Here is an 18,184-nt window from a genome sequence, read left to right as displayed (position 1 = left end):
AAATCCCCATGACGGGGTGAGCTCCCGTTGCTTGGTCCCTGCTCCTGCCAACCTAGCAGTTCGAAAGCGTGTCAAAGTGCAAGTAGATAAATAGGTACCGCTCCGGCGGGAAGGTAAATGGCATTTCCGTGTGCTGCTCTGGTTTTCCAGAAGCGGCTTAGTCATGCTGGCCACATGACCCTGTACGCCGGCTCCCTCGGCCAATAAAGCGAGATGAACGCCGCAACCCCAGAGTCGGTCACGACTGGACTTAATGGTCAGGGGTCCCTTTACCTTTTAAACATGCTATCAGGATCTACCATCTCTGTCCCTCATCATCTCTATGTCCTCATCTTCATCCAATTTTGGCTGTGAAACAGATAGCAGTATGTGGCACAGCACAATGTATTGCTTGCATTGCATTGCACCGAGTCTCCTATGCAGTCCTGTCTTACTAATATGAATCTTAGCAGGAGACAGGATAAAATATAACCAGAATTGGGGGGGAAATGTGCAGAATGAAAAGGAACTAAAGGGGAAGCTACGTGTTACAGCACAGCTGTGCGTGACATTAGCCCCTGCTCTCCTTCAAAGCATCTTCAGGGTGATTTGCACTTTAAAGTGAACACGGGCCTGAATTAGTGCCAGAAGTCACCCCAAGGACCTTGGAAAATATGATGCCTCTTCCATTTTAACAGCTCTTGTATTAGATCAGCACCAGATTTAAGGGGGTGCGGGCAGTTCCCCTGCACAAAGCACCAAGCTGAGGGGGCGAATAATAATAATACCTATATTGAGTGCTTTCTTCTGGGGGTACGCAGGGGTACGCATACCCTCTAAACATTTTGTGAATCTAAGTTTGGCCTCATTGAAGGGCAGTATTTCAATATGAGTAGGAAAATGAGAGTACCCCTAAAAAAAAAAAATAGGGAAAAAAAGCACTGCCTATATTTATATGATGGGACGTGGGTGGCGCTGTGGGTTAAACCACAGAGCCTAGGACTTTCCGATCAGAAGGTCGGCGGTTTGAATCCCCGCGACGGGGTGAGCTCCCGTTGCTCGGTCCCTGCTCCTGCCAACCTAGCAGTTCGAAAGCACATCAAAGTGCAAGTAGATAAATAGATACTGCTCCAGCGGGAAGGTAAACGGCTTTCTGTGCGCTGCTCTGGTTTGCCAGAAGCAGCTTAGTCATGCTGGCCATATGACCTGGACCTAATGGTCAGCGATCCCTTTACCTTTATATTTATATGGGCACCTACTGAAAAGATACATAAAAAGCAACTGTACCAAAATCTGGTATCTGAAGAAGTGTCCATGCACACGAAAGCTTATACCCAGAACAAATTTAGGTGGTCTCTAAGGTGCTACTGGACTATTTATATATATATTTTGACTGCATCAGACCAGCATGGCTACCTGCCTGAATCTTGTACCAAAACGAGTTGTTGTGAAAATGAGACATATTTGGAGAGGGGCACCAAATTTTGTCCTCGCTCAGGGTACCACATTACGGCAGTCCACCCCGATTAGATCATTGTGAACTAGCAATGCCCATCCTCCACAAGGAAGTGAGTTCTACAGCTCAGTTGCTGGTATGGATGAGCTGCTTTCTACATATGCTTAAATTCACCATGTACAAGCCAACCAGCTGTTTGGATGAGATTTCTGCAGAAACGTCTTTCCCTTGGCAGCACTAGGAATTTCAATTGATGAACTTTGGTTAGATACTTTAGAGCCTACCCTCAGAACAAGGGGTTTCCGGCAGCTCTAATGAAGTCTTTTCTGCCTTGCAAATGTACAGAGGCCACAGGCATTCTATAGAGAAAATACCCAGTTCTATGGTTGCCATAGCTAAATCTACTTGAGCCTTCTGTTATTCTTCCTCCGTTTTATTATTATAACCTCTTCACTTCTCTCTCTCGCACAACAACAACAACAGAATAGGTTTTTCTCTTGTTTTGTGTAAGAACAGATAGAGTATCTTGCAAGGCCAGCGGTTAAATGCGATTGTCAATAAGGGCTTGCCCACACTTGCACTTGTCTTGTGCTTTCTGAGCACAAGTTTTCTGCTTTTCCCTGGAGAAACCTGCCCTTTGAACATTGATTCAGAGCAATCTGGCCCAAACCCAGTTGGCATTCTGATTCTGCGGGGGTTTTCAGGGTAAAGTGGCGAGACAAGCAGACATCCAGTTGAGCCCTAAGTACCAGTATAGCAAACTGCAGTGGAATAAGACCCACAGTTAAGTCCTTTGAGCTATGCAATACATGTGAACCTTTTATAAAAGGTAAGTATTTCCAAAATAAAAATAGTTCTTCAGCTAATAATAACTATCCCTTCTCTCTCTCTCTCTCTCTCTCTCTCTCTCTCTCTCTCAAGTCAATTGACCCAGGGCAGCAATTCACATGGGAACACTCTAACCTGGAAGTAAATAAACCAAAGAATAGATACGCGAATGTCATCGCTTATGACCATTCTCGAGTTCTCCAATCAGCAATAGAAGGTAAGGTGAAAATGGAACCACGCAAACCTTCAGACATTGTATATTAAAAGCAGTTCATCTTCCACAGGATCAAACTCGGCTAAAATTCAGAGCTTTGAAATCCACATACTGATATTTTGTTATATTTCATTTTGAAGTGCTTAAACACATGAAAGAGTTCCTTACTTAATATGCAATTAACATACATGGTACATTGATGTAGTTCTTTTACCCAGCAGTAACAAAAAGAGCTAAGAGTATGTGCAAATTTGTGGTGTGGGTGTCAGGGATGTGTGTGTGAGAGAGAGAGAGGGGGAAAAAGCAGACGCCTCATGGAAGATTTTTTCCCCTGCAGTGATAATGTGTGAACCAGAAAGAACAGTGTTTTGCTTTCTGATCTACCTCAGAGACGCCGGGTCTTCCTAAAAGCATTACATAACAAAATAAATTGAGCAAACGTCTCTTGCTAGTTACTAATAGATACCATCTGAACTGCAACTGTTTGTGTTATGTTATGGGATGTGGTATGCTATAAACTGTTGCAGGGGGAGCGAGACATATCTCTTGGTTTTGTAAAGTTTGCACACATTCATGAAAGGTCTTGGGCTGATCCCTTACATTTCAGGTTGGGGGTCTGGGAATAAGACCTTGAAAGGCTGGCTTTGACCAAAGTCAAAGGCTTTGACTTTGAAATAAGTTGCTTTTTATACCCTTAGTTCCAGGAAAGGAAATCCAGAGATCGTCTTTGGGGTATGTTCATGTGGTATGTTCAGCAGCAGAGCACATTGTTTTATGCATGAGATTTGAGATCATATCCCCAATATTACTAGTTAAGGGATATCCGGGAAGAGAGCTTGATGTAGAACTACTATATACAACCTTGGAGGGCTGGATTAAAAATCAGTTGGGCAACTCTAGGTAGATCTACTGGGCAGCTCTTCAGAGAGGCCTTGTTCACAGGTAGCTTAACTTGTTTACATGTGGCTTACTCTGGTTCATTAGCGAGGCCTTGTTCACATATGAGCAAGCATGTGGGTTCTCAGAATGAAAATCACATCTTCTTCACTCATCTCCAGGTCTTCCTGCTGCCACAATACCTGCAGCTAAGCCAAACAAAGCCAAAGCAAGAAAAAACTTTGGCAAGACAACCCACGAGCCCAGGTCCATGTAGTTCAGCAGCAGGAGGACTGGGGTGAAATAAATAATAACAATTGTTCTTATTCTTATTATTTGTACCCCACCCATCTAACTAGGTTGCCCCAGACACTCTGGGTAGCTTCTAGCATATGCCAAAACATAATAAAACATTTAAAAACTTCCCTATACAGGGCTTCCTTTAGATGTCTTCATTCATTCATTCATTCATAAATAAATAAATAAATAAATAAATAAATAAAATTTATACCCAGCCACTCTGGGCGGCTCTCAACAGAATATTAAAAACACGATAAAACATCAAACATTAAAGACTTCCCTAAACAGGGCTGCCTTCAGACGTCTTCTAAAAGTCAGATAGTTGTTGGTTTCCTTGACATCTGGTGGGAGGGTGTTTCACAGGGTGGGCACCACTACCAAGAAGGCCCTCTGCCTAGTTCCCTGTAACCTCACTTCTCACAGTGAGGGAACTGCCAGAAGGCCCTCGGAGCTGGACCTTAGTGTCCGGGCAGAACGATGGGGGTGGAGACACTCCTTCAGGTATACTGGGCTGAAGCCATTTCGGGCTTTAAAGGTCTGCACCAACACTTTGAATTGTGCTCGGAAACATACTGGGAGCCAATGTAGGAGTTTCAGGACCAGTGTAATATGGTCTCGGCTTCCATTCCCAACCATGAAGCAGCCATGATTTTTTCTGTTGGCACCCACACACTTGCTTCTTCGTGGCTTAGTGTTGTGTGCAAACCAGGCCAATGTGCAGGTAGAAGCTAACACTGTGTTTAAGTATGTTGAAGTCATAGTGAAACAAAAAAACAACTTGAATTGGTTTAGTGCACATGGAGTATTTAATTCTTGTGGCGTGGTGGTAGTGTTGGTAACTATTTTAAAATGGTGACCTTCAACCACAGCAGAGTTTACAGAGGTCTTAATTGCTTTTACTTCTGTGCCAAGCACAACTTACTATCCAAATTGTCTAGATGAGGCAGTCCTAATTATCAGAAAACACGAGCATTTGGCGCATTAGAAATTGATCCATGGATGGATTCCTCCAAAGGCCACCCCACTATTAACTGCTCCCTCAGCTAAAAGATGCTGCTTTTAGGCATAAGGAGATGTTTCTGTCAGGAGGTCCTACACACGAGTAGGAGTCTGGGAGAGACACATACCCGACTGGCATGTTCTCTCCCTCCTGGTCAGTCGTTTGGGAGATTCAAATGCTTTCTCCAGAGCGAACATCACAGCAACTGATACCTGAGAGGCATCAGCACACTTCGGGATCAGCACAGTACAATATATGCAGTCAGTGGAAAGACTCAGTAGCGCAGCATTTGGCTAAACTACGTTTATTTACACACTTGGAGCATTGAAACTCAGCTCCTTCCTCTTCAGTATCAGACAGCAAAGAGAAAGAACAAAAGGACAAATGTCCTACATCATGGAAACACAGTTATACAAACATCCTGTCTCTGTCACTCCCCACAATGTGGAATGAAAACGTACACCGTCATGTGATAAAAACAATCCCATGACTGCAGCACGGGAAGAGAATCCTAACAGTTTCAACTAGTTTGGTTACTTGCACAGAAGCTCATAGCTCCTTCGTCCCTCATATATAACATGCTAAATTGTATGACACTTAATCTTTTCTTAGATAAGCAGCATCTGATACCCCAAACAAGCAGTCGTGGGACGGAGCAATGACTGTGTTTATAAGTGCAATCAATTCTCCAGTGTGCTGTGCAGAGCTAAGTGAATGCTTTCTGAAGGAAAACACAACCCCACTATTGAGCCTACATCTCTGCCTAATTTTTTGCAGCTGCATTTCGGAGGCTTTGATAGCAGACAGCTTTTTCCCAAATATATTAGAAAATTTAAATGATTGCCTTGGAAAAAAATTTGCATGTAATAATCTGCTTACATTTGTTCCACCTGTAAGGCAATTTACATGATATTGACTGCATTTTAGCTGTGTCAGTTATGTTCCCTCATATCAGGCTTCCCAGCCCAAATGTCACTTCACATGTATATTAATTAGAGATTTGGATATCCAAAAAAGAAAGAAAAGAACCTCTTTTCTTAACAAAGTGTGTGGACTTTGTGCTCTCAGCCCCCTGAAAAGAAGTGGATTATTTCCTTATTAGGGAAATTAATGGACATTATTGAGCCTGTTCTGCTTTTCTTCATTGTTTTTTGCTTCTGTGGAATAGAGATACAGGCCAAAGTACATCCTATGCTAAAACAATCAATTTTATTTTATTTTTTTCTGGAAAGATATCTGAGTAAGCAGTAAAGCCCAGTTTGAAAGGGCTACCGGATTCAGGGTGTGTGAACCAAGAACTTCCTTGGTAAACAAACAAACAAAACCCAAGCAACTTTCTGTGCAAGAAACAAAGTTCAGTCAATGGCATAAGAAAGAGAAAATGTAGAGCTTTAATCGAATCAGAGCTCCTGTTAAGTGCAGTGCAATGTTTTGTTCTTTCCAGAGACCCAAACCTGAGCTAGAAAAGAAATGTCATTTTATTTTACTTTACTCCACTTGTAGAGGAGAAAATATGTATGTTAAAATTAAAATGCAGCCTAGTAAACATACAGGGGGTCATGACAGGGGTACAGGGCTGCACTTTTATTTCATCCGTGCACTGCCCAAGCTGCTAATTTGCAAAATAATTTTTATACAATGAAACCATCTTGGGCTGATGTTTGATGACACACCTTTTAAATGCTTTGATGCACGTTGAGACTGACATTAAAGCATGCCCTAGACTAAGTTTGAAATGTGAATTGTGGCAGGAAGTTCTTAGTCAAGATTTTTTTTTAAAAAAAACCCCGAATCTTCATCTTCTTTGAATATTAGGGAAAACTATATAAGAATTAAATTTGTTAACAGGCACTCTCAGCTTGTCCCATTGACTGAAGGTAGCGGTGGGGTGTGTTGAATATATGATATATGGCAATTTATGGACCTAAAGCCATTTGCACATGTTGCTATGCAACCAATCCACGCAGAATGTAGGCACCCTATATATAGAAATGAGCAAACCAGTGATATTTTAGGGAGCAGGCTAGCAGTCAGGTCCCATTACTTACATCATAGGAGCCTACACAACACAAAACACTGTATGTAGGTTTTATTTTTATTTGTTTTTCATCTTATATTTTGGAAATGTACATCCAAGTTTATTTTCCTTTAAATTTTTTTGGGGCCCCCAAGAGAGTGGGGCCCTAAGCTTTAGTTTATACATAAATCTGATACTGTTTACATCCTGGCCTAAAATGTTGAACAACTAGGGATAAAATTGACACAGTCCATTTGGTTATTTCTCAACCTTCTATCTGATTCCTTCTCCAAGATGTTCAGAGTAGCATAACCCATTTTATTTTCACAAGAAGAGTGTGTGACTGGCCCAAGTTCTCCCAGTGAGGTCCTTGTGCAGAGATTTGAACTCAGGTCTCCCTTTTTCAAATGTCCGACTACTTTGCCCTACACACTTTCAACCATGTTTTTAACTCTGCCTGAATTGACGTTGAGCCATATCCATTTTTGGCTCTTGATTTCAGAAATAAATTTAGCTGCTTTTCATTTCGCTCCCCTTTTAGAGTACAGCTTTTGCAAGAACGTTATTCAAAATATATCCGTCTTCTTGTATTTCTAAGAATTTTAAAACAGTGGGTTGTAATGCCCTATTTAAGTGGAATGTCTTTCCCAAGCTTAGAGACTTTATTGCCAGGCTCTAAAGAAACAGTAAACATTCCAAATATGAAAATAAAAATGCTGCCTAGCATTACATTTATTTCACAGCTGCATTTGTTTTTGGGTTACTATAGAAACTAGTGCTTTGATGTTGTTATGAGATTTAGGTTTTTGTGTTGTTGCTTTTTTTAAAAAAAAAGGAATTTAGCCAAATATATTGAACTCCAGAATGCATATTTCACTGCATTTATTTTATCCTTCCAAGGATTTTCCTTTTTAAAATAAAAAATAAATAAAAGTTTTCCGTAAAATGCTTCATTAAAAAGCATTTGGAATTAACTGGCTCTGAGTGAACCCAATTTTATCCTGCTCCAGTGTGATGGAGTACAGGAGTAGCCAATGGGGTGCCCTTCAGAAGTTGTTGGGCTCCCAACTCCCATCAGCCCCAGCCAGTGTGGCCAATGGGCAGGAATTATGGGAGTTGTAGTCCAATAACACATGGAATGTACGAACTTGGCTACCCCTGATATGGTGGGTAGGTTTAGGAGACCTAGGTGGCCTTGGACGTGCCACTGCCCCTTATCCAAACCTCCTCCCTCTCACAGAATTGTTACAAGGTGAAAATGGACAAACCCCATCAATGCCCCTGCTCTAATTCTTCTTCTTCTTCTTCTTCTTCTTCTTCTTCTTCTTCTTCTTCTTCTTCTTCTTCTTCCAGGAAAGACAGGATACAGATGTGATAATTTTGAGTTTGTAGGGTGTGTAATGGTCCTATGAATTGCCTGCTAACTGCCCACCTGTCCATTTGCTGTCCCCCCCCCCAAATGAATTCAGTTTTCCTTTGCAAAATCCCTTACAACTTCATAGTCTTCTCTTTCCAGTACTTAGTGATCATCAACTTGCACAATTCCTTGTGCATGCAATTCTTCAAATGCCCTTGGCATGGTTTTTCTACTGAGTTTTTGCTTGCAGTCGGGTTTTCTGATAGGTGTGTGTATGCTTGGCATGGTGACTTTAAATTTTACTAATCTCCTTACCAGCATATATCTTGTTGCAAGCTTATACAAAAAAATTATATCTGCTTTAGTTCTTTTCCACTTAGTAAACGCAAGTTCATTGTTTCCCACCAAAACTACATCTTCATTCCTTTTGTTCATTCGTCTGTTTTCCGAAGGTTATTGTTTACAAGCGCTATGAAGCTTAATCCTATTACTTCAAACTCTCTTTTAAAATATTCTTTAATTGCACATTTCTTAGAAGAGCATCTCCCAAGCAAAGGTTTATGGTTTAATTTGTCTTAAATAGGGAGATTGTGCAGTACTTAGCCTTTGTCAAGGCTTGAAACAATTTCACGATGCGATTTCAGTCTGCAAATAAAGTGTGAAGTCTAATTAAAGCTTTTTAAGATGACAAGTTTCTTCACTGAATCAAAGGAAGAATGCTGAGGTCTGCATTACCAGGCCTGTTGCGTAGCTCTTGTTTCATTTACCTTTGTACATACAGAATGTTCAGCTTGTTTTAGTGCCTCTTTTGTACTGCTCATGAAAGCGGCCTCGTAGTAAATCAGAAATAACAGCAAGAGAGTTTCTTACACCCCCAATCCCTTGTAAGGAACTGGTACTAAGGAATCATTTTGTTGCATTGTTTTTCGTTATCAGTTGAGCGTGTCTCTGTCTGCATACATAGACTGTAGCTGGAGGATGGTTGGAAAGGATAAGAGAGAGGGGCGTATACACACGTTTGTGTTTGTCTAGATATTTTTGCATGCAACCCCAATCTCTCACTTGTTGAGAGACTCTCCTCCACCTTGCCCAGATTCCAGCAGCTGTTACGAGCTACCCAAGGGAGGAGGTCAGCAGCGACGGCCATGGAGATACGTTGGGGTGCTCCTTAACCACCACATCTGTCACCACCACCATCTCATCCTCCTCCCAGAGGTTGGGGGGGCACTGGCAAGGGAAATAGGAGCATTCCAGGATCAAATCAGAAGCCAGGATGACTTTTGTAATTCCAGTACTGCCCTGGAAAACTGGGGAACTTGGGAATGAGATACTAAGGGCATGGGAATGAGATACTAAGTAGAAGAAAGCAGGCGGCAGAGGGCCTTCTTGGTAGTGGCACCCACCCTGTGGAACTCCCTCTCATCAGATCTCAAGGAAATAAACAACTCTCTGACTTTTAGAAGACATCTGAAGACAGCCCTGTATAGGGAAGTTTTAATGTGTGGTGTTCACTTTGTTTGATCCTTTAATTTACTGAAAGCTGGGGCAACCCAGTCAGATGGATGGCAATAATTGATTGATTGATTGATTGATTGATTGACTGACTGACTGATTGATTGACTGATTTTCAAATAGGCCTCTCAAGCAGCAAAAGGGTTTAAGGAGTAAGAGCACACACTGGACCTCTGAGAGGGAAAAGATGTCACACCCAGGCATTCCTTGTCCACATATATCTAGGCTCTGGGAGTTGCTAGAGTTTTCTGTCTCTCTCACAGGGATGTACATAAAAGCAGAACCCCTAGGGAAATTAATCTGGATCTGCTTGAAGCCACTTGGTAGCAAACGTGTGTTTGTTGTGTAGTTAAACACCTCCCTGAGAACAAAGGCCTAATATTCTTTTGATTTCATTCCATGATCGAAAAAAGAATGATATGATGTTTGCATGGTTCCTGACCATGGGATTCTGTTATGCTACTAGATGTTTATTCTTTTAATTATTTCACAGCTGAATCTAGGACATGTTTCATTGGCGCACACTCTGCGCATTATATGCTGGGCAAAACTTAAGGTCTGGTTTCACGAATGCTGTAAATAGAGACTTATTTGGTTCTCATTAGTGTGAACTCGAGAGCAAATTTGGCCCATTGTCCCTCTTCTGACCCGTGCTTAAAAAAAAAAAGCTGGCTGCTGAAATGACTGACATCTTTGACTGTTCTACGCAAATTTAAATAATGATGGCAGTTGTTGCTGTGCTTGTGGGTAAAAACGCCTCAAGCTATGGAGCTAACAAAGATTTGCAGAATTTCAATAAATTGCCTGAACTCTTTGATTGTTTTTGTACTATTAGTTGTGACACAGTATTGCCAGAGGCTTTTTCCTGCCACCCCCAAGCATGGCAAGAGGACCCTAAGAAGCAATCCCACATTTATATTTATTCTCAGGCAGCCGTCGTTTCATTTCGCTCTCCGTTTGCCTGCTATTGCCAGAGCACATCGCAGAGATTTTAAATGACAAGGGTTTTCCATGAGTACCTATCCCATCCCCAAGAACATAGATTATAAATGTAGTAGTCTTTAGTTGTGATAAAGATGTGTATATGTGTGTTGTTAAAATGCACACATACTAAGCTTCAGCCAGATTGCTTCATCATGTGGCTTGAAAGCATTCTGATATTATGGTGGCTGACTGGACAAGCCATCATTCATGCACCAACTCTACTAATGCTAGGTTTGCATGAGCAAAGAACAGCTACTCTAGAAGTCAGTCTCCAACAGAGGCCAACAGTAGGTCCAGCTCCGAGGGCCTTCGGGCAGTTCTCTCACTGCGAGAAATGAGGTTGCAGGGAACCAGGCAGAGGGCCTTCTCAGTGGTGGCACCTGCCCTGTGGAGTGCCCTCCCACCAGAAGTCAAAGAGAAGAACAACTCCCAGACTTTTAGAAGACATCTCAAGGCAGTCCTGTTAGTTTTATAGTGTTTTTAATAATCTGCTGGGAGCTGCCAAGAGTGGCTGGGGAGGCCCGGCCAGATGGGCAGGGTATAAGTAATAAATTGTTGTTGTTGTTGTTATGTGGGTCATGGATGAAAAGATGGGGCATGGAAAGGGAAGTAGCTAAAGCAAAGGATTACTCCCCCAACAGAGGCAAAATACCTGATGAGATCATCCACTGACCAAGGTGTAGTTACTTAATAGAATTATCAAATTGTGGAGTTGGAATATTTTGCCCAAACCCACGACCCTGAGATCTAGAGTCTCATGCTCTACCAACTGAGCGGTCTCTTTGGAAATCAAAGATCTGAAAATTTTCAGGTTATCTTTGGATCAGGGAAATCTAAATTCAGAGGGGGGAATGTGTGAGATCCTAGTTCTTTGCAGTGGAAGTCTTCTGGTTATGCAGAATGAATGAGAGCACAGGCAACTTTGAATCTGAGTTGTTATACTCTGATCCTAGACAAGCCTGTGATATAATGAAAGCTAAAATCGTGCAAGGCCTTGTCATCGTATTCAGCATGTAAAAACATCTGTTGTCCTTGTATTGAGAGGCTATTCAGCTTGAGGATTACGGTTTTGGTTCACTAGCCCTAAACTTGTTGAATAATTTGTTGAATTGAGGAAAGGCTGTGACTGATTTTTGACTCCAACCTTGATTAAAATAATATGGGGATATGAGGCTGATCTTAGATGTGGCGTTGGCAGTGTGCTGATAATGCTGGAACATCGGTTCTTGTGGCTAGAAACCAGTCTCCCCAGAAGATCTATTGGCACCATTGTGCACAGAAAGGTGGGAGTGGGATTCCACCCCCTGGTTTTTGTTATGTTGTTCTTTGTTTTATTTCCAGGGCTTTTCTTTGTGAAATAATATGTGCTTTGCAGAACAATACCAGACATTTGTAAATGTTGTTCTAATTTATGCGGGGAAATGTTTCTATTATACATACCCGGTCCACATCTTTCAGATATAATACCCACTAGGTATAGATTTCTCATGTTGGCCTCATTTCCCCTCTCATCTCCTTTGTGCAGAAGTGTTTTATCATCTTTGATAAATAGAGGGTGTGTGGCATTGTGCCCAGCTGGTGTTATTTTCTGAATCATTAACTCATATTTCCACATTCAGGAAATTCATGAAAACCTTCTCATTTAACCAGAAATGTTGTGAACCCCAAATTCTCTGCTTTATAATAAACTGTTCCTCTATCAGGCTTAGTGTAGAGCTTACAAATTGGGTCCTCTCTAAGCTGAATAGCTAACATGCTTTCAGTGTATGATCCTCAGCGTAGTTTGCAGCAGAAATAAATCATCACTTTCCCCAGATCTGTGGGGCTCAGCTCAGCTCAGCAGAAGTAGTTACCCTTAGCACTTTCTTAGCACTTAGCTGGGGAGCCAGCGTGGTGCAGTGATTAAGAGCGGTGGACTCGTAATCTGGTGAACCAGGTTCGCTTCCCCACTCCTCCACATGCAGCTGCTGGGTGACCTTGGGCCACTCACACTTTTCTGAAGTCTCTCAGCCTCACTCACCTCACAGAGTGTTTGTTGTGGGGGAGGAAGGGAAAGGAGAATGTTAGCCGCTTTGAGACTCCTTCAGGTAGTGATAAAGCGGGATATCAAATCCAAACTCCTCTTAAGCTTCAAGAGCTGTTCTTTGGGTTATATTGTAGAGTGGCTTCAACAAAACATAGTGGACTTAGAAATGCACTTTGTTTTGTTCAGCTTCTGGTGTGAGACCAAAATGGCAGTTCAGTATCTGTAGCTAACATACTGAGGCTTGCAATCAAAGACTTGAGTCCCCACTGAAATCAAGGGGGCTGCAGCATTTATGATGTGCAGCCCTAAGTAAATTGGCACGCAGGAGACAGCACTGCTTGCCTTCTGTATACTGAGGTCTATTTCACACGACGTTTTCCCCTCATAAATGAAAAATTACAACCATCATTCCACTTCTAAAGAAACAAGAGAGAGAGAGAGAGAGAGAGAGAGAGAGAGAGTGTGTCCATGACCTGGAGCTGGTAGTCATCACTTTTCCCCTGATGCTAAAAGCTGTCCAAATTCTGGTTGCAGTTGCTCCTGCTTATACAGATTTTAAGAAGTCTTTATAGTTGTTCAGGGTCAGCAAAGATGATACCGCAGGTCAAAGCAAACTTCATAAATAATCCATACAATTTTAAAATCATTTCCAAACTGTATTGAAATTTAAATAGGGTCACAACAGGTCATCATACTTCTTCAAAGATAATTGAGTGGTAGAATGAAAAATTGGGCACATAAGGATGTGTGTGTGGCAAAAAGGAAAGTTCTCTTAATGATATTATTCTATTACTAAGAGCCACTGCTTGCATTGTTTACCAGCCCTCCCTACCCCTCTTGACAACTCCCCCCCTGATCTCCCCATAGCTCACCCCAATCCCAAGATCCCGCTGCCACCGCCACCCCCAGAAGAAAGGAAGGAAGAAAGAGAACAAAGTCTTTCTCCCCAAGCTGCTACCACCTGAAGGAACTATGCATTTTGAAATGCACACTTTGCTTCCTCCTGGCAGTGGCTGCTGAAGAGGAGAAAGTGATGGTAGCACAGAAGCAAACTCCTAGGACAGGCATAGGCAAACTCAGCCCTCCAGATGTTTTGGGACTACAACTCCCATGATCCCTAGCTAACAGGACCAGGGATGATGGGAATTGTAGTCCCAAAACATCTGGAGGGCTGAGTTTACCTATGCCTGTCGTAGGAGCTGAGGTCCATTCAACACCCCCTCCCCATAAAATATTTGAGGTTGATGGGCACTGCTATTCAAATGGTGTGCATGTGCTGCATCTTGTGATCCATTATATGGGGTGGGGCCAACCTGCCCCCCTATTTTATTCAAGTTGGCACCCCTGGGTGGTAAGGAGTTTGTGAAGGCCTAGCTGCCCTACTTCCTGACCACCTGCTTTCACTGGATCACCTGTTTCTTTGCTCTTTGCTCGCTCATTGGGGCCACCGATTCGCTCAGACCCCGGTCTTCTCTCACCCCTGCTGTGTGTGCATGCCTGCAGGTAAGCAGGCTACTGACAGCCACACAAACTGAAGCACAATGGCTTTTTCTTATGAGAAATGAAGTCCAATGTGCATAGCTGTCAAGCGTCCCTTATTTGGTGGGACAGTCCCTTATCCCAGCGCCATGTCCCGCTGCTGTCCCTTATTGTTGATGTCCCTTAAATTTCCCAGGTTTCAAAGAAAGCAGCTCCTTTCCCTCCCTCCCTGCTGGCCAGGGAGGAGGGAGGCTCCAACTGTGTTGCTTGGCTGTGTTGCTCACCCAATAAGAAGTCTAAGAATGACTGGGGGGGTGGAGCTTGCATGCCTTGTGCTGATCAAATCAGCTGCGTTGCCTGGGGACTCGCCTTTGCTCAGCGCTTCCCAGCGGAGAGGTGACAGTGGTTTTCCTTGCTGCATCCCCTTTGCCGGGTTGCTGCGCTGTGGGAACCACCGCTTGAGGCTTCGTTTGGCTGCTGGCTGGGCTTTCTGCCTTTGGCTCGGAGGGGATCAGAAGTTGAACATACCTGTGCCCGGAAAATCCCTTATTTTGGCTGCTGGTCCCTTATTTCCGAGGCTGCTGCTCTCTTATTTTCAAATCTGTAAGTTGACAGCTATGCCAATGTGCTTTCAGGTCTTTGATTTATTTTGAACAGTTCATTTGTTGAGCCAACCAATGGCCGGTGGGACAGCAATAGAGACCAAACTTGTGCAACTTACTAATGAAGCATCATAACAGAAGGTGGGGTGGGGATTAAAAAATGGTGCACTCTTGAGATTTATTCCAGTTCTCTCAGCCTCTGTCAATGAGGTTATCAAAGTTCAGAGTAGGGACACCCAATTTCTTTCTTTATTTCATAAAATGTTTATACTGTTTGATTGTAGAAAAGACCTCAAAGCTGTTTGGCTTCCTTCCTCCTCCCCGCCTATGATCCTGTTTTCCCCTTGATTTCTCCCATAAAGGTTTAATGGCTCCAGTTAAAATAACCAGGACATATAACAAAGGTTTTTTGCCTTCATGCCATGCTTCGATGATGCCAGAAATTTCTTGATAGCCATCAGTTTGCCAGACTAGTTGGACCTTCCATTGGTGTAGCAGAACTTTTCATAAAATCACATCTCTGCTTAACAATGTGAATAGCCTTGGGATTTGTTTGTTTTTAAAAATTGCATGTGCTGGGTGACAAGTGGCAATGTTATAATGTCATTCTTTGAATAGAGAGCTTTAATGACATTCTGACACTTAGGAATTTTTTTTTATGGAGGGGGAGTTATAATATCACAACAGGTTATGTGTAAGAAAGGCAATAGATTGAGAAACAGCTGGAGCCAAAATCACACTTATCAAGAATGGAAGAAAGTATTTTTACAGCAGCAACCCAGGTCCAGATTTTGACATATTGCTAATATTTTTAAGGCGATGGTGTTGGTCACTTCTTAATATAAAATTTTAAATAATAATAATAGACCAGTGACAGAAGAGCTTTCCCAATGCTTTAAGGTAAAATAGTTAATTTCTTCATTGATATTAACAGAAAGTTCTTTGGACATAGTTCTAGTGAGCAGCACAAAAAAAAGGAAAAGAGGATGGACTGTTAGGAAACCTTGGTTAGGTGATAATTTGATTTTGTGGAAAAGTTGGTTGGAACTAGAGCTTAAGATACCATATTTACTCGAATCTAATGCTCACCTTTTTTTAACGAAATAATGTTGCGAAAATTAAGGTGCACATTAGATTCGATGGCACATTTACATTCGCCAGCAAATACTTTTTTTGGTTTCAAGGTTCTGAAAACTGAGGTGTGCATTAGATTTGATGGTGCATTAGACCTGAGTAAATATGGTGATATGTTTAATTTCAAAGCCAGATTTTGTGGATCACACAGGACTGATAAATGCAATAAACTGCATTATAATGAAAGATAATTTAGCAGGTGCAAAGACAGTTATAGTTTATTTGATTCATCAGGGATTACATGGCACTCTTCTAGAACGAAATAGGTAAATATTCCATGGTAAATGCAAATAACAAGCATCTTAAGATACTAAGAAAAACAAAGAAAGATGTATTAAAAAGTTGGAAAGTACTGAAATGTCATTTTGTTTCTTAATCAAAAAAATTGAAATGAAACAATATGAACTCTCAAGGCCATGGTCACATTTTGCTTTCTAGGCATACCAGGGAGTGATTATATAAATGCTAACTACATAGACGGCTACAGAAAACAGAATGCCTATATAGCAACACAAGGAGCTCTTCCTGAAACTTTTGGAGATTTCTGGAGAATGATCTGGGAACAAAGGGGCGCAACGGTTGTCATGATGACCAAACTGGAAGAGAGGTCCAGGGTAAGGCAACTTCATATTTCTTTATATTTATATTTGGCTAACCTTTCATGAATAGTTTATCCATATAACTGACTTTCAAATGTGATGGGGGTCCTAACATTTCCCAAAATGTCTATAATAGTTTCTTCATTCATTTCAGCTCCTTTGTTTGAGCTACACTGCATTAAAAGACATCCAAACTACAAAAACTGGTCTTTGTCTTTAATGCACAATCTTTTCTCCTTTGCTCCACACCTTGGTATATATGGAAACCTTCAGGGAGATTCCCTTGAATGTCTCCAAAATTTCTATTTATTTCACTGGGTTATGTGTGTGAGAGAGAGATTAAATATGTACATTAAAGTCTTGGAGCTCACATAACTCTGTTCATGTGATAGCACTTTCCAGTTTTCCTAGTGATAAACTGCAAGTTTCGTTGACATGGCTGGTGTGATACCGTTATCATGTTTCAAAGAGCCTATCGGTCTTTGTTATCACATTGCCTTATTACCTTACACAGGGAGGCAGGCTGGGATGTGATGTGAAAAGACAATCTGTGATAACGGATCTGGGTTGATGACTTAACACAAGCACTTGATATCTACAATGAGAAAACTGTTAAATGCTGTCTTCAGAGCCAATTGCATTAACCAAATGCATTTTAAAGTACTGCACTATTCCAGGTTTTCTTAATGATTTGTCCCTTATTAAAAACGTTACGCGGATATGTTTAGCAATCTCAAGCCCATAGTCATTACAGTACACTGAAAATATTATTGCTTGCCTGAGTATTCAACCTGTATTAACATTATTACTTACAAATATATGTTGATAATGAGGATCCCAGTGTACTTTTTTTTTCATCAGCCTACTCTATATTTTATCTCGGTGCAGCAGGCTTTCTGTGGACCTCAATGTAGAAGGATGTTTTGAGTTAGGCAAATGAAATTTTGCCTCTTTCTCATTATCTGCTTCTAATAATAAAGTTAACTTCTAAATAGTATTCAGTGCTACTACCAGTGTGAGGGAACAAACACTCCTTTGCCAAAGACTTTGTTACTTAAATGCCCACAGTTTATCATAACACTGCAGCCACAGCTAGCCTATTCACATAAACACAATTTGCAATAACCAAATGAAATTTTGCTCAGTCCACTTATTAATTGCTTTTTGCAATTTCTAGTTAACTCTGCTGTCTGTTTTATTATTCTCTCAAAAGTGCCGGTCAGAATAATAATGCTCTTACCATATAGTTTTATTTGATGGCAGAACATGCTGGGAATCTTGGAAGTACAGTTGCATTAGAACCTAGAGATTCCAACCCATATCTTTCATTTAAGGTGGGGGTTTTTTAGTGGTTAGTAAAATCTAGGAATTTAACCCATGCTATCTGATCAGCGATTGTTGTTGTTGTTTAGTCATTTAGTCGTGTCCGACTCTTCGTGACCCCATGGACCAGAGCACGCCAGGCACTCCTGTCTTCCACTGCCTCCCGCAGTTTGGTCAAACTCATGTTGGTAGCTTCGAGAAAATTGTCCAACCATCTTGTCCTCTGTTGTCCCCTTCTCCTTGTGCCCTCAATCTTTCCCAACATCAGAGTCTTTTCCAGGGAGTCTTCTCTTCTCATGAGGTGGCCAAAGTATTGGAGCCTCAGCTTCACGATCTGTCCTCATTCCAAGGAAAACAAACTCGGGTTAAAGCCCAGAACCCTGGAAAGTCACTTGCAACAATGTACTGCCTGTGCAGTTTGTGACTCAACACAACCGCTGACCATACATTGAGGTCCACCAGGGTTCAACAAATGCCCTGTTTTTATTGCCTGGCAGG

At 41.8% G+C, this 18,184-nt stretch overlaps 1 protein-coding gene across 26 annotated transcripts in view; it reads left to right on the top strand.

The window, feature by feature from the left end:
- The window catches only part of PTPRD (protein tyrosine phosphatase receptor type D), a 1,176,641-nt gene that overhangs the window by 1,100,544 nt on the left and 57,913 nt on the right, over positions 1-18,184 (top strand). For all 26 annotated transcript variants that reach the window (XM_082204501.1, XM_082204490.1, XM_082204511.1 and 23 more), the window contains 2 exons: positions 2,357-2,480; positions 16,203-16,378. In XM_082204501.1, coding sequence (XP_082060627.1) covers positions 2,357-2,480; positions 16,203-16,378 — 300 coding nt within the window. The remainder of the gene's footprint in view (positions 1-2,356; positions 2,481-16,202; positions 16,379-18,184) is intronic.

This window comes from Podarcis vaucheri, assembly GCF_965113315.1.
Source record: "Podarcis vaucheri genome assembly, chromosome: 17".
NCBI lineage: Eukaryota > Metazoa > Chordata > Lepidosauria > Squamata > Lacertidae > Podarcis > Podarcis vaucheri.
The sequence above is the reverse complement of the archived record's forward strand: the minus strand, read 5'-3'. Positions and strand labels throughout refer to the sequence as shown.